General features: G+C 38.5%; 1 protein-coding gene across 1 annotated transcript; it reads left to right on the top strand.

Annotated features, from left to right (window-relative positions):
• Positions 1-948: 948 nt before the first annotated feature.
• Positions 949-24,803, top strand: LOC140237151 (uncharacterized). The gene is made up of 24 exons (XM_072317093.1): positions 949-1,039; positions 1,652-1,779; positions 2,433-2,589; positions 3,010-3,072; positions 3,518-3,579; positions 4,344-4,421; positions 5,338-5,465; positions 6,250-6,414; positions 7,106-7,211; positions 7,887-8,005; positions 8,656-8,836; positions 9,347-9,469; positions 10,364-10,790; positions 12,095-12,115; positions 14,670-14,796; positions 15,855-15,987; positions 17,015-17,423; positions 17,940-18,132; positions 19,298-19,396; positions 20,759-20,827; positions 21,603-21,736; positions 22,248-22,470; positions 23,103-23,176; positions 24,514-24,803. Exons 1-24 carry the CDS (start codon positions 949-951, stop codon positions 24,801-24,803), a joined length of 3,600 nt encoding a protein of 1,199 aa, XP_072173194.1.
• Positions 24,804-25,647: the final 844 nt, after the last annotated feature.

The following is a 25,647-nucleotide window of genomic DNA, read 5'->3' as shown; positions in this document are numbered from 1 at the left end:
TAATTTATACAACAACCCTGTTTAGCGTGTTGCTGCATGGCAGGAGCAAGTTGATTTCATGACATCATGTAACGTTATATGACATTCATGTGTATTGTGAGTAGATTTAGGCTTCTCTCTAAATGTTAAAGCGTAAAATTTGATAATGTTTTGTACAGTGTAGCTGTTTATGAGCAATGTGATGAGTGGTGTTCAGGGATGCCAAGTTCAAAAAAATTTAATGAGTGAGATTTTCATGACTCGGCATCTCGGCATGCGAATGTGCCCGTGAGCGAGGGTGATGGGAGGGGTTTTTTCCCCCCTGTTGCCTCCCACGGTACGGAGCTTTTTCAATTTTTAGCTCTTAATGGTGCAATCAGGAGCATACTTAAGTGACTATTTTTTACTTATTTTGAAAGACAAAAGGGAAATATACCTTCAATTGCAACTATTACTTTAATCTTTTGAGCTATGCTCATCATTATAGGCCCAAGTTGCAGACTTCGCCCGATGCGTGAGATCGTGCGATGGTCCCTAAATGCTTGAGTCTCACGCAGAATGCGTGAGACTTGGTAGCTCTGGGTGTTTCTATGAAGATGTACAGCTCTACACTACAGATAAATAGATGTCTGTAGATCTGTATGTGCAGGACGCCTTGCTTTGCACAGCGTCTGTGCTGTGGCCTTTGGTTGGGCACAGAGGTGAGAGATAAATACACGTCTTAAACTCCAGAGAATGGCTAGATTCTATGATTAACGTTAGATAAAACCTAATGTAGACCTCTAGAACCTAGAGCATTCTAGTGCCTTTTCAAACAAAAAAACCTTTGTCCAGCTCCAGCCATCTTGCTGCTACATGACTTTCCTTCATGAAGTTACCATCCCACTACAACTTTTTGATCGAGCTGCAGCTGCTGTACAGTAAAAGGGATTACTCAAACGAGTAACATATTATCAAGATATTCTCTTCATGTTGCACTTGGTTATGCAGTTGCTGAGGAGAAGATGTGCTGGTCCTCTGAACACAGTAACTCATGTGGATCTGACTGATGTTGGCCTTGGTAAGATATTGCTCTATATACATATGTTATTGTCTATCTGTCTGTCTGTCTGTCTTTCTCGAAATAGTCTAGTAGATAAAACATATAAATTTTTATTTGTGTATCTAGATATCCTATCGGCATTATTACTGCTTGTAAAGCTTTTAATATCACGCATAACTATGTATGCATGCATGTGTGGACTGTGTGTGTTTGTGAATGAATTTGTGTGTCCAATACCAAACCCTTGATAGGGTTCATTGCCCTAATCTACACATTGCTGGGAAATTTCAAATGGAAATATGGTGTGTATGTGTAATTATATGTAACTTCAAAAGAAGATGCAGAGCTTGCATGGAAAATAACTGAATTTTTTGTGCCTTGAGGAGTTAGGGAAAAGCTCCTGAACAATCTACCAAATAAAACCAGATTCATCATATTTTTTTTTGTTTGTTCTCTTTGCTTATTTCTGAAGGAGGAGCTACCTTGCTCTGAAATTTAACACTGCTTTGCTGATAAGCTATTTACAGCTACAGCCTAAAAAGAAATTATGAATTTGCAATGTGGAGCTTATATGCCTAGCTGGTGCATAGTACAGTTGCCCACTTTATTGATCATCTGCATCATCTGCAGCACGGATTGAGAATCTGCACGCTGTGCCAAAGCTGCAGACTCTGGTCTTGCGGGGGAATGACATCACCCTGGTCCAGAACATCTCGGTCTGCCATCACCTCTGGCACCTCGACCTGGGCAATAATCAGGTCAGCATTCACAAAATTTTAGTTCTATAACACAAGGACAGGGTAACATGCTTATGATGAGAGATGTACACACCTGTAAGCATATAACAATGTTTTGGGAGTTGGGCAATAATCAGGTCAGCATTCACAATGATTGATTCACAAAATTTTAGTTCTATAACACAAGGACAGGGTAACATGCTTTTGATGAGAGATGTACACACCTGTAAGCATATAACAATGTTTTGGGAGTTGGGCTGACAAAGGGAGAAATGCAATTGCAGCTAAAATGGCTTGTATTTCATGGCAACACAAAAATGTGGGATATTTTATTAAGTATGGTTATTATGTGATACATTCATTCTCTTCATATCATATTGTGTCAGGTACAATGTAAGAAAAGAACATCTTTAACAGTACTAAACTTACTTGATATAAAGTTCACATTGCTCAAGTCTAAGGATCTAGATATTACACAGTTCATTCTTATGAAAGAAATATCCTGTGTTATCCTTTACTTAGTTATGATAATCCTTAACCATGTATTAATCCTCATCACTGTCTACATCTAAGTTGCCATCACACAATTTTTTTTTTCATGATTCATGGAGTTAAAAAAAGTGTTCAATGAGGAGCCATTGTTACATTTATGTGATGTTATTCCATATTCACAGGTCAGTGACCTTGATGGGCTGAGCAAGTTTGTTGCCCTGGGGACGTTGAACCTCAGCCTCAACAACTTGACCTGGAATGACCTCCGGCACATCAGACACATGTACATTCTAGAACTCAGTCTCCATGGCAACCAAAAGTTGGATAAGGATCCATATTGTAAGTGATGTAATGTAACAGTGAATAATGAGGTTGATTTAATTGAGGTATTGATATTTGAATAAAGATAAAATATTTAATTGTAGATTTAATTTGAAGTTTTCTGGTGTTTGTGCTGCAAGGACAAAGTGTTATTAATAAACAATAAAACATGAAATTTTAGATGCACTAGCAGAAACGCTGACATATTTAGTAAAATTTGACCGAATTATTCAGATTAACTTCTGGTTCTAGAGAAGATTTGTAAATATTCCTTGTGCTAAAAGGTGTAATCAAACTTGCATACAGGTTATGACATCTACTTCATCATGAAGGAAAAAAAAAACACAAAACAAATCAGGGTATTCAGTTCATGGTGACTCATGAAATGTACACACTGTGATTGCTGAGTGTTTTCTCTTCCTTTTCTTTGTTGACCAGATCGCATCCATGCCATTGACTGCCTTCCCAATGTTTGGATGCTGGACGGCAGACTCATCACCTGTAAGTTATCTCACCCGTTGTCTCTGCCTTCATCACAAGAATGCAAAGAACAGAAACACTCAATGATCAAACTGATCATATATCTTTAAAAAAACATTTCAGAAAGAGCCATTGACTCTATGGGTGTTTGTTTCAGCATTCAAATGTTTTCTTCATGGGCATGTCAAATACATCCAAATGCAATCCACTGAAATTCAGTCCAAGGTTCAGTGATGGATCAATTCTGCGTATTATAAGTCATTGCATTATTTTGCCGTTGCTCTTTTTACACTCAGTTTTTGTATTTGTCACATCTAGTTACTAACATAAATCGTTTGCTTTTCTGCTCCATTCAAAATGTTCAACCTCTTGATAAGAGTTTAAGTGTCTTTCATAATTTCAGTACAATCAGACTGTATCGTTACTGCACTCTTCTGTAACATGTAATTTTGTCTACCATTTTCAGCGGCAGAACGGGTGCAGGTGCAACATTTCTTCCAAGACTCGGCTGTGTCTGAGCACCCAGTGGTAAGATATGATGATATTGAGTAGTACCAAGGATTTCCTCTTATCTTTTTACCATATCAGTTTCATTTTGAGAATGTACATATGTATGTATGTATGTATGTATGTATGTATGTATGTATGAATGAACCTCTCTATGCTAAGTGTTTGGTGATTTGTTTTATTGAGCATAAAAATGTTTTTTTTTCCCCCCGTAAATTCTTCCATTCAATTCAATCATACACTGTAGTTTATTTCCAATCAACGAAAATCAAAACATAGTACAAAGTATACATGTCATGAAATAATGTTGTTCAAACATTTGCGAAAGATTCATGTAGTATCCGAAATAAATTTTCATCATTTTTCATCATTTCATCATCTGCTGTAGTAATTTTTTTATTTCATCATCACCTTGTTTTTAGGGGAAATGTATGATCAGTACTTACTGTATTCATTGTTCTGGTACAGAGAGTAAAGCAGTTTGCTATACCAAGGCAAGTCACACTACTTCTTCACCCACTCCTTCCTCTCTCTTGGTGTGGAGTTTTGTGACTACAGTCTCTCATTTTTGTACCCCCTTATGTTACACTAGATGAAATTAATATCGCTTTGCAAAGCAGTGTCGTAACTGTAAAAGTCATGACAGGATTATTGTCTACTTCAGACAATTAGTATGCATTTATGTATCAAAAAAGAAGTGAATACCTGTATTTGTTAATGTAGATTGTAAAGATAAGGTTTTTAGTTTTGTACAGTTTCACCCACTACTCGACTTTTAATTACAGAGACACAAGCTCACCAAAGCTCAGTTTGTGCCTTCATCTTTCAAGAAGATTCAAGTCCATGGAATATATGGAAGCAAGGTGAGCTATGTCTGTTCCCTCTCTTAAGGAATCTTGAAATGAGAATTGACATGCATTGATAAATACAGTGCACTCCCATTACTGTAAAAGTGGAAATTTTCGCGGTGTTGAATTTTCGCGCATTTCGTGCATCCAGAAACTATCGCGAAAATAAAAGCACTGGAATATTTTTGCTTGCCATATGTTCCAGTAGTTGATGTCTTGATTCTGCAGAATTAAAAAAAAACGCAAAACTCATCTTACGCAGCCGAGTGTGAAAAATTAGTTGCTCGAAAATATCCACTTTTACAGTAAAACGAACATGGTTGTAACGAAATTCCAGTTACAATGAACTAAAAATTCAGGCCACAACATTATCCACTCTATGCATTTGTATTGTTTATTTGTTGAGATATAACAGAATTTGATATAACGAAAGAAAACTGCTGGTCCCAAGGACTTCGTTGTAATGGGAGTCCACCGTACAAAATGTCAATTCTCCGTGATTTCTGCAATTCCTTTCAATGGGGATGTATCACTCTGTATTCAGTACATGTCAATGGACTGTTTCATGCTTCTGCACTGAAAAGTTGTTAGCAACAATCTTGCAGTGATAAGATTTCAGATATAAGTCCATAATGAACTTTTTGTTAATATCTACATATTTTGACAGGTTGTTAACATGAGCAATGTACAGAGTAAGATTTTGCTAAGAAACTTCCACAATCTTTGATAATGCAGTTGTGTGATTGAGCAAATTACTTGAAACAATTGTGAATATCCATTGTGTGTGTGTGTGTGTGTGTGTGTGTCAATTTGTTAGAGACTAGTCCGGAGTATATTTGTGCAGGTGTCTGTGCAAAATGCATGTTGTAGCAAATTCAACTTGTCCTTACTAACGGGTAATGTGCATTTGCTGTTTGGGGCTTTTTTGTAGACAACACACTTCATGATGAGGTTTCCGACCAATGGCGCCCTCAATGTCGACACAGATCGCAGGAGGCTGGCCTACATGGCATACAACCTGCAGAATGACATGGAATTAGAGCTTCAACAAAGGAAAATGTAAGTAGAATTTCCATTGGACCACTTCATTAACAAAATCAAAATTCTATATAAACCTTCGTTTAGATGTTAAGGATTACCTATTTACCTGTTGAGGATGAGTCCCGAGTATACTTGGGCAGGTGTCTATGGGAAATGCGTGTTGAAGCAAAATCAGCCCGTCCTCTATGGGTTAAGTACAAGCCAAAAAATGAGTGCAAACATGATTTCACCGGTTAAATTGGATTGTGTTAAAGGAATAGCTCACTTGTAGATCTGCAGGGCAAAAATATCTGTCACTTTTAATCGATTGCTCAGTAAGCTGATTGTTACCATACCCACTGATTAAAAAAGTTACTTGTAATTTTTGTTTTAAAAATAATATGCCAGAGAAATTGACAGGATTTAAAGCAATTGTATTACAGAAGCCTGTGTGAAGAGAGCAAAGCTCTAGTTTCACAGTACTAGTTATTCCCAATTTCGTATTCCACTTCTGATTTGATAAGAAAACTTTGAATTTGTTCTTTTTACATATTCTAAATATTATCTACTAATAGAGATTGTTACCTTCATTTTTATCATCGTGATAACGATGATGATGATGATAATGCTAATAACAATAATAATAGTAATAATGATAACAATAATTATAATAATAGTAATAATGATAATGACAATAGTAATAGTATTCAGATGATGATGATGATGATGATAATGATAAAAGAAATAATATTTGTCTTTATGATTAGGAGTAGTTGAAGGTATGTGTCATTTCATTTTGATTTCCATTGGTGTGTGTATACAGGAAGCTGCAGTGCAGTGATTTCATGGAGAGGCTGCTGGAGATGAGGTTGGCGGAGAGGGAGAAGTGTAACGTCCTTCTGCTGCTCCTGGTAGCCTCCCTTGAGTTCTCCCTCCCACATGTCATCCTGCAGGACACTCTCACCATCACCAAGCTCAGAGAAATCATGTGAGTCCTTCTTCCATCAAATGACACTGTAAAAGCAGAAATTTTTGAGGTGTTGAAATTTTCGCGCATTTTGCACAACCAGAAACCAGCAGGAAAATAAAAGCACGCAGATATTTTTGCTTGCTATAATGTTCCAGTTGTTCATGTCTAGATTTTGCGGAATTTAAATCACGCTAAACTCATCATAACTGGCCGGGCACGAAAAACTTACTCAGGCGAAAATATCTGCTTTTACAGTACTTTATATGTGATTCAAGTACCAATCAATGATTGGATAAACATGATCACATGATCGTGTGGACCATTTTGTAATGTTTGCCCATGGGAAGAAATGTGAGTATAAACAAATGACAAACAAGGGAGAGGCAGTGCATGATGAATTAGAGGCACAGAAGTTACTTTCTTGACTTACCCATAATGCTGTACCTGTATGTGAACTGCATCACAAAACCACCAAAAAGTTTGCCAAACTCATGCTGGGATGGCAGATGTCATTTTACATCTCTAAACAGCACTCCATTTATCAGTGTAATTTAGCCTCTATGTGCAATCTTGGGGTTTGTCTTTGCCCTACTTTACAATCCCAAAGCAGAACATGTACAACAGAAGTGAATAAGTGCTCTGAGTTGAATATTTACATCCTTATTGGTGTAGAAATATTGTCTGTGCTTATTTATTTATCTCATGTCAGTTCTGATTTCGACACTCTGGACTTGTTTGCGATGGCAGAGGTCCATCGATGTCGCATCCTGTCTCTGCTTCTGAGTGCGGTCAAGGTGGACAGAGATGACCACAAGGTGCTCAGTCTTTCCTTTTGTTTCTTTAGTTCACCAGTAGTGACCATTATAAACAAGTCAAGCCACCATGTTGTTATCCCAGTCTCATTGAGTTTAGAAAGATATATACTCTCCAAACTGAGGAAGGGTAATCATGTCCTCTTATTTTGAAAAAAAAAATCCCACCTTTTTGGGATGCAGCCACTAAACAGCCTTCTTTTAATAATTCTTTCTTCTTTGCACAAGGTCTTCGTACACCACTGAGCTTTACACACAGTGAAACCCTCCTTTCAGTATTTCCTGTCATTTATTCAGCCGAAAAAAAAGAAAGAAGAAGAAATGCCTGGTAACATTACTCTGGAAATTGACAAGTTAGCAATTACTGTCATAAATCTGTGTTTGACATTTGATACCTTGTCTTATTTCACAAATGTATGCTGTACGTTGTTTTCTTGGTCTGGTAAACATGTTCTTGTTGCAAAATTGTTAAGCAATTCTGGATTTGTGCAATATCATACATGCAAAAGTTAAAGCGCATACAGTATCCCTATCTACAAATACTCATGGTATGTACTTGATCTATGATTAGTCACAAAAACTTTATCCAAAAAGTTTTGTTGTTGTTGATGACATTTAAGTGTTACTATATCGATGTTAGATACTTGAGCAACAGATGTACAATGCTTATATCCACAGGATGGAGGGTTGTATGACAAGCTGTATCTGTGCCTCTACTACACTGTGGCTGAGCTGGTTAAGAGGTTTGACGTGGGCAGTCCCAAGAATGCTGTGACCCTTGACCGCACCAACCCGATGTGTGTAAAAGACCCCACGTTTCCACACGTTAGATAGGATTTCAGGACACTAGACGTTGTACCAAATTGATATCATAGCATAGTGTAACTATCTCAATGCTTCTTGCACAGTGTGTTTAGTGCAGTTTTGTCAGGAAAGACCTATTAAGATGTTGTACACTGTCATGTTACATGATATCGGAAGGGTCCACCTTTGACTGCAAGATATAGCTAGGAAAATAAAGTGTAGTCTATGAAATACACAAATATAAAAAACAATGGCAAAAATTATACCATCAATTTCTATTCATGTTTTTCACCTGCCGATCTTTATTCTTTGTCATCCATGTGTGCTGATGCATCTTCCAATATGGATAGTATTTTTTATTCTCTCTCACTTAATGTGCGTCATGAATTCATTTCCATAAAAGCAAAGTGTCACATAATCAAAGCTTACCTTAGTGCTATGATGATGATGATGGTTTCAGCTGAATACGACAGTGGCAGATATGATGTTGATGATTACAATGATGATGAAGGGGAGCATAATGAGGACAATGATGATGATGATGATGATGGAGAGGGTTGTGATGATAATGGTGATGATGATGATGATGATGATAATTATGATGATGATAATGACTTAAAAAGACATCATCATGTTGCCACAGATATCGCGAGTACAGATCCTTGCTGGCTGCCGAGGTGGTCCAACTCCTCTGCATTGTCCCTTCCTTCTATGACCTCCTCCTGCAAGACTCCTCCTTGGCCCAGTTGGTTACCCAGGCAACAGGGAGTGCATCAGCAATGTCGGGAGTGGAAGCGTTGATGGAAAGGATAAAGAATACTGGGGTAAGAACTCATTTGTGGGCATCTGATCAATGACATGAGATGAAGATAGGGTGCTAAAATGTGCAACCTCGCACTTTCAAGGTTGGATCTATGAATAGTAATAACAAGTCAATTTATTAGTAACAAGTCAATTCAGCTTTACAAAAAAGTCAAATGTGCCACTTTTATTATGAAGTGTTATTAACAGCAAGTGTAGCATCGAGGTGGAAATATGCGTTGCTAACCTGACTGTAATATAATTTCATATTTGTGATACTTCTCAAAATTGTTAATCTCTATTAAGTGATGCTTTAATAATGAATATCATTGTGACCTACTCTTATAGATTAATAGTTCTAAGATCAACTTGTGTTGATGCAGAAAAAATAGCCAGCAGATGAAAATTATGTTTTATAATGACAGATGGCTAGGTTGACGACCAAAAAATCCACAAAACTTTCAGAGTTTATTCATTTTACAAGGTTTCTTCAACTCTGAGTGAGTATTGTTTCTATGTACATGTATTCCCAGGGTGGAAGCCATCGTACAATTGAGGAGATTTCAGAATATTTGATGGAGTCCATTCAGAGGAACACAAAGCGGGTGCTGCACAAGAAGATCTCAACCAAGAGTTCATCTAATTATGTGCTGGAGGTAAGATACCACAGACTCGTACCATACCCTGTGTGACAGTTTATAAGAAACTCTGTAATTACCAGACAGTCTTAAACCTTTTCTTCTTCTTTTTGTACTCTTTAAAGGCACATGGTCCCGGTGGTTTAGTCGAATGCATACGTGGGTGCAGGGCTCAAGTTTCCTATAGAGACCTACGCTATCGACTCCTCTGTAGCACTTACGCTTTGACCCATTTCCCCGAGTCCAAAGGAGTCCAGTCCACTGTAGTCAGTGGTCCGATCACAGTTCGGCTCATGATTTGGCTGAGGGGGAGGACAGCTTTTATAGCAAACTTCTTTTGTGATGTCATACTAAGAAGCACATACGCACGCACCTTGGCATTACTACAGACTGCGTGATGCGCAGAGAAGACAACGAAGGCAACGTTACCTAGCAACACCTACGCGCTTTACTCTTGATGACAGCTCAACTTCAGCAATCTTCGTATCAGTGCTAACGGTGATCGGCAGTATCATCAACAGCGCCCCCGCACCCTCCGAGACTATGCGCCTTTAAGTGTATGCTGGGAGCAGGGAGGTGAAAGAGCTCTCTTCCACCTCCCTGCTGGGAAGTAGTTATTTTGATAGTAATGTGTAGATTAAATGTCTTCTCAAAGAGCTTGTCACTGTAGTTAAATCTCTATACTTGTAACTTGACAAGCAGTGTGATTTATATGTCATTGTCATATAAAACAAAAAATACAAACTATTGAAGCTTCGTACACTTACTGGCTAAGAAGTATCAGTAAAGATCGAGGAATAAGGTTGCATGGTTAGCTTCCATCTTCTCTGCAAACTTTACACAAAAGAATAACAGTATCCCAATTTGGAGTGATATTGAGAATGTTCATCACGCCATTTTTTTCATCACTAGACTCCAAGAGCACTGCCCAAGCGGCCCCAGTCTTCTCCCGTGTACGCCAGCAACTTCCTGGCAGTGGGTCAGCCCAGTCCGGTGGGGAAACCATACTCCCGACCCACCACTGGCAAAGGAATAAGGAAACCTCATTCCCATCAGGCCAGTAGGCCTGGGACAGCATCCTCAGTCGGGTCCGCAAAGTCGGAGCATCTGCCGTCATCCAGGAGCGCGCAGTCACGGTCGCCAATGGCAACCGCATCCCCAACGTCAACTTCGTCCTCGTCACAGGATGTGTGCCGGTTTCCCAAGAAGCAGGAGCAGTGGACGCCGGCTAAGCCGCCGAGACTTGGCGACAAGGTACTCCTCGGCCCCCAGAATCTGGCCTACATCATAGCTCTGCCGGAGTATGATGTGGCCCTGCTGCAGATGGAGTCAATCCCAGGTAACAGAATCCGCTGCTTTTTCATCCTTTCTCTATCTATCTCTCTATCTCTCTCAATAGCCATCTCTTTATTCTTCTTTTATCATCCTTTCATTTGCTGTTTGAGTTTACTCATGGGGCTGTTTCACTTAGCTCTAAAATTGATCCTACATTCAATTCAGCTGATCTTAGAGACAATTTTGGGATCGATCAGTCCTCAGAAGTTAGGAACTGCATCACTATTACAGCCACAATGTCTTGCACCCACCTTTGCCACATTCTAGAATACATCTTGAATGTCTGCATAACCTTCCTAATTAGACCTGCTGATCTGAATCTGTCCCAACTGTATGCTCATTGTTTGGCTTGGTATAGTTCCCATGTTAGTGAAATGGGACCAGGGAGCATACAGGTGTCATTTATAACAGGTCCATGCTATAACTTGTCACAAAGATCCACTTAGGTGCAAGAAGAGCTGGGTGTTGTCAATTGTGTTGCATAAGAATCACTGGTGCATGAAGCAATAATGCAAAATACAATCAACTCGAGCTTTCCTCTTATAAGCACCGCCCTGCACACTCATCAACTGAAGTATTTCAGAGCTTCAGCTTGGACTTGAGAACACTGATTGTATTATCCGTTTGGATGTGATTACAGATTACAAGGTTTGAATATCCGACTTCTTGGTTATTTTATTTGTGTGCTATCTGCACAGTGCTTTCTATTCTGTCTGACAGTTTGTGTAATTATCATGATTGTAATGTACAGGATGATGTATGGTAAGTATAAATTTTCTCACACGTTGCTTTTGACTCTGTTGGAGCAATGATGCTATTATTCAAAGGAAAGAAGTTCTCACACTTCTCACTGAATCTTGTGTGAGCAAATCCATACAGGAATTTGTGATGCATACCTGTGAGAAAACCTCTGGAATTTTTTGCTACATGAAAAACTTACGTGTTTCACCCGGAATATGAAGCCACACTTCTACCACACAATGCACCAGCATCACAGTTTTCACTCCGTGCCTTTAGTAAATAGACTCCAAATTTACAACAAATGCCAAAATGATTTCCTATATTGGTGCAAAAACGGACTATAGGGCTTGTAAATTTAGTGACAAAGACCCCAAAGGGCTCTTGAAACAGTGTTTTTGCACACTCTATGTTGTTCAACTACACCTTGTTATGTGTATGATGAAATTATTGTTACTTGGAAGAAAATCATCTTTACTTGGAAAAAAAAATATCATTCTTGTTTTGAAGAAGTATTTGACAATCACTCACATGCTTATCACCCTATTCTTTCCCTTCACATTCTGTCAGATCTATCCCACGAGTGGAAAGGTTTGTTTGTTGCTCTTAAGCCCAAGGATGAAAAAAAAAAAAATGTTGGTGTGCCATGTGTGTGATCAATAACAGTCTAACGTTTTGTTTTGATAATCGTTACAATCGTCCAAACAGTAATCAGAAAGGAAATCATGTTTGTATGTTTGCCTACCCATATATTGTCAAGTGGTGTGCAATGGAGAGTGTGGGATGTATTCAGATGTCCTAATGTCATTCATCTTTTGTGGTTCATAGCATATTCAAAACAGATCATCTCTTTATTTGTGGTATCTCATATTCGCTAGTGATGGTCATTTGTTAAAATGAAAAGTCTCTCTCCCCCCCCCCCCCCCTCAGGTTTTGTAGAACCTAAACATTTCATTTGAAATATAAATTGAAGGTTTACCAGTACATTGTAGGTGCCTGGCAAAATATTACACAGATTTGACTCTGGCATACATACTGTTATGGCCTAATACTATGGAAAGATACAGCCTTCTTAAATGACACCTGAAATCTACCTTTAGATATGGTTGTCTCATCATGTTTTATCTCCATTTTGTCATGCTAAATCACTTTCTTATTCTCCTCTTCTTAAAAAAAAAACAAAAAAAAAACCAAACAAACACAAAGTTGCCTATGCTCTGTTAATTCCTGAAAATTATAGGGAAAAGATGAAACACCTACATTGTGTGCAAACTAAGTCTTGAAAATCTCGTCATGAAGGTAGTAATATTTCCTTGTCCCTTTTCTCCACAAAGTAGCTATGGATACCAGAATTCAACTTGTAATTTATAAACTTCTGTTTGCAGGTGTGCCATGGTGCATGAAAGTTGCCGTTGTTGTTGTGTATGAAAGTTATCATTATTGTTTACTGAGTTTCCCTGACATAATACTGAGTATCTGCTAGGAAAATCTGATGTGCTTTGTGAATAGTGTAATAACTTGATAACTTTTAGTGAGTTGTGAGTGTTTATGGGAAGTAAAAACAAACAAACAAAAAACAAAACAAAACAAAACAACACCACAATATGTGATGGCCGGCAATGCAGAGTTAAATGAATTTAATCCCAAGATGATGACATTGTTTAACAATGATTCATCCCTTGGGGCATAAATACTGAGGGAAGTTGTGTCGTTGTTTGAAGGTGAAGTCCATTGTTTGTTACAATGTACTGTATATCTTCCTTTGTATTCAATTCAGTGCAAGCGCAAGAGCTGTTTTGATGTATGTGTGGGTCTTTCTAGGTACATTGTAAAATATGTTGAAAGAATAAAAGTGTGCAGATACTAATACAGTGCAGTTTTTAACTTCATTATGAATTCAACCTGTGAAAACCTGCTGTTTGTACTAAATGAGTAAACATACCTACATTTCAATCAGTATCTCATCATGAACAGTCATCAGGATGAAACAATGAAAATAAGTTATGTTGCAGTGATGAATTAAAATGTATTCTGAGTTCATTCTATTTCAATATGGTCACTCACTTCAGCTAAAAGCTGTTCTTCAGTGAGTCTGTGATTAATGATGCAAAGGCATGATGCTGCCATAGACATCCCCCCCCCCAAAAAAAAGAAGTAATCTCTTGTTGACCTTTTCAAGTCCACTACCAATAAATTCCATCAACATTACATAAAGACATGTCACTGGTTGTAGCAAAAAAAAAAGAAAAAGAAAGATAAGATGGTAAGTAAAGAAAAAGTTCTTTCTGGACTTACATGCGCCATGTCTGCAAAACAGTGCAATTACAGAGTATTTTGTTGTTGTAGACTAGAGATAATGTGTGAATATATTTCCATTTGACAATTTCTTAACCTGACCTGTCATCATTTTGCCGAGTAGTGTAAGTTTGTGTAATTAACATTCTCTAATTCCATTTTCATTCTTTTGAAATAGAATACTAATGTGTGCCTTTAGCTAACTAGCTAAAAGCACATATTTAAAAGTTGATATCATGTTAACATAATATGTAACAGTATATTTGGTTGACCATATGTCATCACAGGGGATCCACTAATATAGAGTCAGTCAAGTCGCAGAAGGCTGTTAACTCCACAAAATCCTCCAGTAGTGACTTTCTGCATCTAAATCCATGATGTGTACATCACTGCTACTGCTTATAAAATGAAAAGTGTGAAAGAAGTGATCACAGTGCTCAGTAAAAGTTCATTCACACACAAGCTTTAACCCATTGAGGATCAGGTGATATTGCTATAATATGCAATTCCAATAGACACTTGCGTGAGTATACTCAGGGAGTAGACTTCGACGGATTAAGTAGACCACGATCATTGCAGTCTGTAGGTATGTACAATGTGGCAAAATCCTCATGGACTTTCAGCTTCTGATACTACTTGGCAGCTAAATTTTGGAAATTTTGAGAGTTGGAGCTTCCTGATGAAGGGTCCTTTATTGCTGGAAAAAAAAAAAGAAACTCTTGAAAGTTGGAATTGTTTGATGATATCACTTCGTTCAAATGCAGTTGTCTTTTCAAGTGATTTTATTTTACTGAACATGACAAGAAAATCTTGCCATGAATTCTTTAATGTATTTTTGTCACACCATTAGCTCCCAATGGCTCTGTGGTGAGTTTCACTCGGAATGCCAATGAACACTATGCCTACATGAACATGATCCATATGGAATGGGACACACGGCATAGGTACTGGAAGCCGATTGGTTCAGTGGGTGACAGGTAGGTACAGGTTTTATATTATTCTACTTTGAGGTGTCCTCTTCCCCTTGAGTTTTTTTTTTTTTTTCACACAGTGTACTGGTAATTTATGGCTTGCTTGAAGGGATGATGATGATGATGATGATGATGTTGATAAGGTAATATTTATCTACTGTTTTATGTCTGAATCATGTTGTTTTACTCCACTTTCTAAGTCTGTCTTGGTAGTACATTGTATACATAACCAACACTTCATGCTTATTCTATTCCATGCCATGATTTTAACTTTAAACTTGCCCACTGGGATTCATGAGGTAATAATGTAATTCTTTGCCCATGCTTTTTTTTTTTTTTCATTTGAATGTGTAGCAATTCTAAGAAGGTCAAAGGGAACACAGCTCAATATGGCAATAATAGGGTATATCACTGGAGACTTTTTTTCCTCCTGCTTTGCTTAGATTTAATTCATTCACGACCAATTACTGTACGAGCTGAAATTTTCGCAGTGGTTTTATTTTCGCGAATTTCGCGAATCGCCTTTTAACCGCGAAAATAACAACACGCAAATAAGTAAATTCAGTTAGACCCTCGCAACCGCGAAATGAACAACACGCGAAAATGTCCTCTAAGTAGCAATTCGCGAAAATATCTGTACGCGAAAATTTCAGCTCGTACAGTATCCAAAGTGCCATTGAAATTATACACAGCCTAATTGCTACTTGCCATGACAGAGTTAATCAACAAGTACAGTGTGGTTTGAGCCCATGCCTTACACCAGACTTATGCTTGTTCCTCTTTCTATGACACTGCAACTGAGAGAAAATTAATCCCTCTTGTAAGGGATGCCAACCTGACGTTGATTTACATACTTCTTCAAGTAAGGTTCTGTGTATTTACTTCACCTACTCTGACTGGAGCAATGTGAAATACTTATCTTATATGGGTACTTCTGAACATTATAAGCTTTCATATCTTGGCTCATGCTTACAATCTATGAATTCTACGGTGCAGAAACTCCACCATGTTTTCATTCGTTGTTAATCATTGCAATGGTCGGTAATGATTCCCCTTGTTTCCAGGATAACGTTGCAGCATGTCCAGAACAGCTTTGAGACCAAACCTCCACCGACCAGCCCAACGTCCAGCCTTAGCCCAAGGTCAGTGGACGATGCAGAGACTGAGACCACGCACCATACCACCCCAAGAGAATCGGTGAGACTCCACTGCCTGAGATGTTGCATACATAATGTTATATGCTGTAAAAGCCAAAATTTTGGTAGTGCTGAAATTTTCACACTTTCCATCCGACGTGAAACTGGCTTGAAAATGAAACCTCCAGAATTCTTGACTTATTGTTTTGCCTTTATTTTTTTTTTTTAGTTTTCATCATGATTGCTAGTCCTGTAGGGTGAGTAAATTTGCTTTTGTAATGTGGACTAGTGTACCTTTTACTGTAACACTGTAACACTTTTACTGTAGCAACCAAACTCCTTATTAAGCCATTGAGGACGTGTCCTGAGTATACTTGGACAGCTTTGTATGGGAAATGCATGTTGTGATGGTAAAATCAGCCTGTCCTCAATAGGTTAAATGCTGCGGTAGCAAAGAGCTGTTTGAGATGCATGCTCAGTTGTCGTGATTGTCCATGAATTAAAAATTTTAAAATTCATCTCACCAGTAAAAGTTAGTTGACAGCAGTAGATGGAACTTCATTGAGAGGCCGCTTAAAGAAAATTATGATGCAATGGTTTTTGTTTCTTCTTTCTGGCCTACTTCTTTCTTTGAAACTTCTATTATCTCATAACTTTACTACTACAGGAATATATAAAGGTGCATAAAAAGTACGACTTAAAGGAATTAAACTGAATAATCATTAGAAATCAGAGGGTACCCAGAAGACAATATTCTATGGCAAATACAAGATTTAATACCTCCATTTCATTCATCTAAAAATTTCTGTAACATCACAATACTCTGTGTGCATGTGTGTAAGTGTGTTAATTCTGAATGATTTTAAGTATCATTATTTAAGATTGTTAAAAATACCATGGAGTTATCCTTCACATAACAATGTGTTTCTAACTGGTCAAGAATGGAACAAGAGAAGGGTCTCATCTTAAGAAAATTCTTCAAAAGCATGTGATGGAATTCTATTGATAACCAATCTCTTTTGAGTACCAAAGTGACATGTGTATATATTGTAAGCATCAAAGATACTTTTTGTTCTTTGCATATTCAGCTGGAGAGCCTTCCCCAGTCCATCTCGATGCGATTCCGCGAGAAGCTGCGGCTCAGCCCGGAGAAGATCCTGCCCATAGAGGAGGAGAGGGCGTCGCAGGAGCGCAGGTTGCTAGGGAACGGATGCGAGGAGGAGGTCTCGGATGCTGCCGAGGAGGCACAGAAGAGCGATGCGGATGCGGAGAACGTGGGGGATGGAGAGGACAAAGAGGAGGCAGAGAGGCAGAAGAATGCGACCGATGAGAGGCGGGATGAGGATGGAGAGAAGAAGGAAGGGGTGAAGGAAGAGATGAAGGAAGAGGAGAGAGCGGAAGAGGAGACAACTGGTATCCATGGTAACGATCAAGAGGATGAAGGCAAGGAGGCAAAAGAAGCAAAGTTGTCAAAGGAGGACATGGAGATGCCCGAAGGTTGGTACCTTCAATTGCCAGAATCTTGGCTCTCACCACCCAATGCTACCTGCCCCCATTAGGGTGGTTAAATTCTCACCTGCAAAACATCAAGAGATGTTTGCTGTAGCTCAGAGCAGCAGCACATAGGTGTCATACATTATAGCATATATGATTAATGATTTTTGTTTGTTTGTTTGTTTGTTTTTTCTGAAAAAAAATGTGCTGGTCTGAGGTATTATGTTTTCTTCAAGTAATAAAGCTAGAAGGAAGATTTCCATATCTTATTACAAAATGACTTCTCTCATCTCTAGAACTCTGGACTGTTTCATGATGTACAGGTGAATGTATATCACGTCATTGGTATCTGCTATAGGAAAATGGCCCAGTCTTTGAAGCCTTTCTGTGACCTGTACATACAATGCTATTATACCGTTTGCATAAATTTAACTTGAATAGTGAAATTTGTATTTGTCATTACATTCTATTCGGCGGTGTGCAGATTTCTCATGTTATATCTTTCCACATTTCCATTAGACACGACACTGACAGAGATTCTCAGTGCTCGACTGACAGAAAAGGTTGAGACCGCTGGGGATCACTTCGCCCACCCTGAGGGGGATGAGTCCCTCTACAGCTGCCTGCGATGCGCCATGGAGAGCATCCGGCTTAACAATGACTCCCTGTCTCCGCCCAACACCCCAACAGGCAGTGGGGGCATCTATATCGGGTGAGTCCTGGTACACACTTGATCAGTGTTACTGTGGGTTGCTGAGTTGGCTCAGTGCTTGGTGTGTCTCCCCTCTGCATGGAAGGTCTGAGATTCAAATCTCTAATGGGAGACCAGGGATGGTGATGCCAACTACTGTACGTATACCTTCCCTTCCCCTCAATTGAAAATAAACTTTTGTCTCTTGGATACTAAATATGGAGGTTGCAGATGCATTTCATGCATTAATCTTTTTTATTTTGAATGTTTTGAAGTTTTGTGTGGAGCTCTTTTATACTAGAAATGAGATTGTGGTCATGGTGATGTGGTTTAAGGTCACCCCATGCTATACGACTCTTAGTCGCACGACTGAGCGACTTAAATAAATCACAATAGCCTCAGAATGAATATGCTTGTTTATTTCAGATCTAAAGTCTGTTTGCATGTAATACATCAAAAGGTTCTACCAAGAAACTTGTTGAGCAGATGGTATTTGCTAGCAGGGATAATGAACTGTTTTGTAGTAATTTTAGATCAAAAGTGTAAAATAATTAGGGCCTACAGTCAATGTACCCAGTTTTTATTCTTGAAGTGCCCTCCCATTCACCAGTGGGTAAGTAGAACATTACTATTACATGATGATCGAAATGTGCCCTGGTAATAGTATAGATTTGCATGCAGCGAACAAGCTGTGTATATGATCCACTCTTGCGCAATATATTGTAATTAATGTAATAAATATGAAAACATCACATAGCACCCATGATGCTGTCAGATTGCAATACTTCCAGTGTACCTTTTGGGTAACATTTTGCTTTTTCATTGTTACCCAACTAAATTGTGTTATCACAGCTTTATATTGCACATTCCTTATGCATATTGTCTCCATTTTAGATCAAAAATCTAAATTTTCTGCAGTCATGTGAAAACTGTTTTACCTAAATATATGGCTACTGTAAAACCAGAAATATTTGCCACATAAAATTTTCATAAACAGCCAATGGCATTCAGTGCATAGACATGTAGATAGTGCAGACAAAAACTTTCATTTGCATTTTAATTTTTGTGAATCTTTACTCCTCGCAAAATTTGCTAAAATTTTTATGCACGTGATAATTTCTGGTTTTACAGTAAATGACATATTCATGCCACTAATCCCCACCATTTGTATGGTGTGTGCTTGCAGAGGTGCTACTGAACGGTCAAGGAATGGTGCCATGGTCTCTCAGGTGGCTGAAGTCAACACCTGTTTGGAACACCGAAATGTTGAGGACATTGGGTCAAGGTATGTTCAATGCATACATCATGCATTTACCCTTGATTTTAAATCTTTGATTTGCTGTTTTTGCTTTTGGAGGAAGGAGTCTTACACTCTCCTATGGTTATTATTTTGTGTGCTTTGCTCTTGGAGTGATCTTCATAAGGGTTGATTAACTCTTTATGTGCCACGTTCGCATGTCCGACTCAGCCGACGGCGTGCCAACTTCGCATATTCTGCTCAAACGCACTAATCCGCCTAATCCGATCGATAAATCGCCAAATGAAAGCGTTTCTGGCGCTTCTGTTCCTCTCACATATAGCTTGCATTTCATGTAGTGATTGACTATCAAGAGGTGTTCTCTACTGGATTTAAGAGTAATTTCTAAGTTTCTGTCACTGTTTTGTGTGCAAAAGTCATGCCCTTGCAGTAATGTAGCTACTGGTCATGTGAAAGAAAAACAATCATAGATTTGTCATACAATAATACATCAAAGCAAAGCTTGGCATTTTCTCTACAACTTTACTCAGAAGTCTAAAGAAGTTACATAGACTTGAAAAACAGAATTGTTTTCTCAAAGCATGAAACTGTTAGTGTCTCAGAATAATGTGGCACAAAGGGGGTTTCCACCATGGCACATGAAGAGTTAAGAGGGTGGATTGCCTATTAATAAACTTTGGATTTTAGGTCAAACTACATGTGTTTGTAAATTTCAAATCTTTAGTGGCCATTTATATCAATGTGAGATTTTGCCTTGTATGTGTGTCTGTTTGCTTTTCGCCTTTGAGGTTTTAGAGATGATATGTATCCTTGATTAAAATAAAAGACTGAGGCTTGTTCTTTACACTGTATTCGGATGTAAAGCAAGCAGAGGAAAGATGTTGTAGATTGTTTTTGTTGTACATGTTCCACGGATTTGTCACAATAGTATCAGGTTTCCTGATCAATGTTTCCTTTTTGTCTGCAGGAAAAATGAAGAGTTTCATTGCAAAATGGCATTAGTGCCATTTTTAAACATTTTAAAGTCAGTACATCATCAGATACAGAAAGATAAAATTTTCCAATGATCCTCACTTGTTACAAAACAAGGAATAATTTTGAAGTTATGATTAAAAAAAATCTCCCATATTTTCTTATTATTATTTTTGTTTTTTAGCAGCCTTAATCGCAAATATCTCAAATTACTACAAATGCAGTTAACTCCTTTTGCAATCAAACTCTTCAAGTAATCTATAGGGCTGTGTTTGCCATGTGGGCTTGTTATTGCCGTAACCAGGTTACCGGTAACATGCAGTTATCTTTGCCCTTGGAGTGTTATACTTGTGCTACTTCTTCTGCAACATGTGTTTGTGTGTTCTGCATTTTGGTTTCTTGGTGCATGTTGAGTAGCCCTGCCGGCCAATCGAACAGCAGACCAACCACAGCCGTAAACACAGGTCGTGATTCTGCTCGTGCTCAGTGAGTGTCATCTTATCCTTCCTCTACTGTCCTTCTTTTTGTTCTTGCTTTATTTCTGTTTGCTTTGTCTGTGATAGAACTCGGCCATACAACCTTGACTAGAGTATGTGTAGTTGAAAGGATTAGAGCTATTTAGTTCCAGTGCTTTGCATGCTTGAGTAGAAATTAGCTTACTCTTCTGAAACCCTAGCCCTCTTGTCACCACAAAGATTACACAATTTTAAGACATCTGTTAATATTTCCCACTCTGTAAGTAGAAAATGTAAGCTCGCAAAGGTACAAAAGTTCAGTGCCACAAATGTTGAGCTTACTCACAAAAGCAGGCACATAATTGTCCCCATGCAGTAAAGATATTCCACTTGTCTGTATGGGATTATCATGTATACATGATTTCTTGTTTTCACAACCAAAGTGTGGTGAACTTAACAACCAGTCTGAATATCAGTTCTATGCTGATTAACATCTGATTGTCTGCATGCTATATCCATTCTGTTCAGTATAACAAAGATAATATTTGAAAATTTGAAAAATGTACAGCACAATACTATTTGGATAGTTTCATCTATCCAGTTTTACCATTGCTCTCCCATATGCTGTGACAACATTGATGGAGGTCAAGGGTAATTGTTAGATACTGTAGCTCATCTGGTAATTACCATCAATTTTTATGGCAAAGTATAATCATTAGCATATCTTTTTTGATGTCATGTGACGAGATGTTGCTTTAATATGGATTCTCATGTGCCTTTCCTCATGTTGATGTGATTTCAAATAGTGCTGATGTTAAGGTTGTGGACCTACATATTTGGCCGGACCCGGGAGTGTACACAGACTACCAAAGAGAGCGAACCAAAGTGTGGGACCGAGCTGTCAATCGTCCCAAGTCATCCACTTCAGTACGCAGCACAGGTAACCATGATGCAATTGAAATGTTTCTTGTTGATAATACTAGTCAAACTATGAATGACAAAATGTGAATCATGTAAGCTGCACCAGTGGAAGTAAGAAGTAAAGTGAAGTAAAGTAAAAAGCAACATGATTTTTTTTCGAAAGTAGGTCTTCAAAATAAAGATGATGTTCAAAATGTATGTGAGAGATTTTGATCAGCTGATAACTGTAAAAAGCTCAATGTACATTGTCAACATTTTCATCTTTTTACATTTATGTCATTAACATCAGCTACTTTGTTGAGTCTTTATCAAAATGAAATTTACCACACAGGATATTCAAGCTGTTAAACTTTAAAAAAAAAAAAAATCAGGAAACAAATGGTATCCTACTAACACTAGGTGATAACTGTTATGTGTTTGAGTTTTGCATCAGTCAAAACAAAAATTTCATAATTTTTCTGTCACAGTGAAAGAAAAATGTATGTGTCATACAGTTCATTCTCATATTCCCCTTCTGCCACACCCCACAGATATGCCATCCCGCGCATCCTCTGCTAAGAGTCGGGCCAGCACCCCTGCCTCCCAGGGCAGCCCCCTCCTCATCCAGATGGGCAACTACTGGCTGGCTGGGGGGCGCGACATTGCCTCCTGGGAACGGGTCAGCAACAGGATGAAGACCCTCCACACTCCGGGCTGGATGGAGGGAACCTCGTTGCCGCGGAGACCGAAGTCAGTTGGACCGTACAAGTACAGGTGTGTTCCCGTATCATGCAGGGTTTCAATGTCACTCCAGCTGCCTGTGTGTGAGGAGCATGATTAACCCGTTAAGGACGAGTCCCGAGCATGCCCGGGCAGGTGTCTATCGGAAATGCGTGTTGTAGCAGAATCAGTCTGTCCTCAACGGGTTAAAAGAGCACTTTGTGACCTTTTCATTTGTATTGCTATCAAATACACCACATATCTTCATACTTTTTTGTAACCAGCTATTATCTCTGTCTTTGAGATTGCCCATGATTTCTGCAAGGTATGGAGATTGAGAAGATGAAATAAATAGATTTGCTTGTAAGCCCTAAATTATCCACTACATTGTATGAGTGCTGCCAACTGAATATCTTAACCTGTTGAAGACTAGTTCCAAGTATACTTCTATGGGAACTGTGTGATATACAACTGTTGTAGCAAATTCAGCTCATCCTCAACGGGTTAATGAAGCGTGGATTGAGAATGAAGCTTGAAGATCAAGATTGAGGCTGAGGCACAGTGTTGATATTTACGGAATGTTTGTATTCACAAATAAGTGCTGGAAGTGCTTGTTGTTACCTTCACCTGTAACTTAGTCTGATATTTCTTTCATTCAAATCTTTTTGATTTTTGTCTTGTGACAGACAACGCAAGGTTGTGATGCAGCGTCGTGCCAGATCGGCTGTTGGACCCCGAGTCAAGTCATTCTCCAGTCAAGGTAGCTTTGACAAGCTTCCCCTCTAAGCCTGGTTCCCTCTAACACTGTGTGCTTTTAATGTCTGTGGGTGTGACAGAGAAGGTCTTGCCATTTATTTTCTTAAGATGTGTTTATCGCTCAAGATTGTGTGAATTGGTTGAAAAAGAATATGCAGAGAATTGTAACATTTTGTTGAGAGATGTAGTAATGAATATTGTACTGCATTTGAAGTTTTTTTTTCATATAAGTGATGCTCAGTGTACTTCATGGTTGTTGAAAGCCTCAATGCTTAGAATTTAGATTAAATTAGATAGTTTTAAATGGCAGCTTTTCTTACATTGCTGCCCAAAACAGACCATGTCATTGTTCATTCATTCATATTTCATTTTAATTCAGTGTACATTGTCACCACTCTTTCATTTGTTTGGAGATACAGGTCACTTTATGATATTAGATCCCCTAGTTTTCCTGAAGCAAAGCCCAAAACAGGCCTCTGATAGATTTGTATTCCTCTTCAAACATCACAAATATCAAGAGAATTCAGAAAGCTCCCGAAACCTGTATTTTTGCAGTCATATGTTCATTGCTGTTACACCGTTTCCTACAGATGTCTTAATATCTATCATCATGAAATATGTTGAAACAATAACAACATCAAGAAAGAATAGACCTTGTAGGGTGAGGGATTTTGTTGTTGTTATAGTTGCTGATACAATTGAATTATGATTTAAAGTTAGTATCATTTTTGTTTTGCTCATTAATTATTTTTGCCATAATGGGGGGGGGGGGGGGTATTTGACAAGACTAAACTATTAAATCATTAGATTTTCTTCTGAGTTTTCTCTCACCAAAAACATCACATTAATTACGACTTTATGTACTATTAAAGGCATAATTTACCATTTGCAGATGAAAGCATTAGTGCTCTAAAATAGTTCTAAAATGTGAGTTAGGGATAGAAACAACCACTGTCAAAATTTGAATCCGTATAATCGATGTTAAGTGTTGTTAAATACACAAAATGTGAACAATAGTTATAATAAAAATGTTTCCAGACTAAACCGTATACAGTTACGGTTTATTGAGAAAAACCCTGATATCTCCTTATATTTTAGGTTTCATTGCAAATATTTCATATGGTAGGATGTTTTATGATACAACAGACCTACACATATGCATCAAATGTGATATCTTGAACATTTATGAAATCACTGCTCCCAAAGGTAAACTGGACCTTTAATGTGTACTGTAGGTGAATACAATTTGATTCCTATTTTCTATAGCAATGAGAAGGAAACAATGATTGATAGACGTTAATGAATAAACAGTCGCATGTTCCATCCACACGTCAATTCCAGACATCCTGTCATCTCATCCACCCCCTTCCCCCGCCTCCACCGATCTAACCCTCACCGACCTCCAACTTGGCAACGAGGCCGGGCCCAGCTACCTCCACCAGGCACGTCAGCACAACTTTACCGATGCCACTCCGGGCGGGGCCGCTTTGGGTGAGGCAGCTCTCGGCGGGGCATCGCCGGCGTCGCGCCCCTCGTCTGCTGCCCACGCTGTGCGCAGACCGACCACGCCCCCTTACGGCGCCCCCAAGAAACCCTCTTCCCCACTCCACATGACCGTAAAGTTCTTGTAAGTGAAATATGGATGCCATAAATGCATGTGATTCTCCTCGTGTTTTGGATATCCGCCCACTTCATCCGCATCACACATGTGTCATACTGCCCGTCCATTGTGTGTATGATAATTCAACCATTACCCATTACCCATTGTGGTCATAGTCAGCCTTCATATTAATCCGTCCTGCAATACCGTAAGAAATTCATTTCGTAACTTTCTTCAGTCTAAAGTGATAATTATTCTAGTGTTGCTTTATATCTGAATTCCACAACTTGTTTGCAGAGCGTGTAGATAATTGATTGATAGTTATCATGCACTAGGCCTATATAAATCACAATTATTAATATCATTTTTTTTTCTTCAGTTTACAAAGTATATGAAGGGGCATACACACACAGCATGTATTTCTGCTGCATCGCAGTGATCCCAAATGAGTTGTGAGAGCACTGTATGTGGTGCATTGGATGAGGCTGATAACTCTTGCACGCAAAACCCTCACTTCAAATCTAGGCCTGAATATACATTTACAGCCTTGAGGAAGACATTTTATTTATATACACTGTCCCTCTTCACTGACGTATGTGTATTAGACTAATGGCTGCTGAAAATTTCTAGAACTCCTGTGTTTTTGTGATGATATCAAGTAGGTGAATGTAAATTGAGAACAGGTTTATCCATATACAATACATATATGTTCTGACTTCTTATTATTGAAGTTTGTTGTTAAATGATGATGCCTGTTTTAAAGCAATATGTCAGAAGAATTCGTATTTGGCTTTTTTGAGAATTGTTCTTTTTTTTCAGTCAGGTCAAATTGATGGATTCAATGAAAAACAGGTTTTCATCATGACTCATTTTAT

Source organism: Diadema setosum, chromosome 13, assembly GCF_964275005.1.
Source record: "Diadema setosum chromosome 13, eeDiaSeto1, whole genome shotgun sequence".
Classification (NCBI taxonomy): Eukaryota; Metazoa; Echinodermata; class Echinoidea; order Diadematoida; family Diadematidae; genus Diadema; species Diadema setosum.
This window is presented reverse-complemented; position numbering and strand designations above follow the sequence as displayed.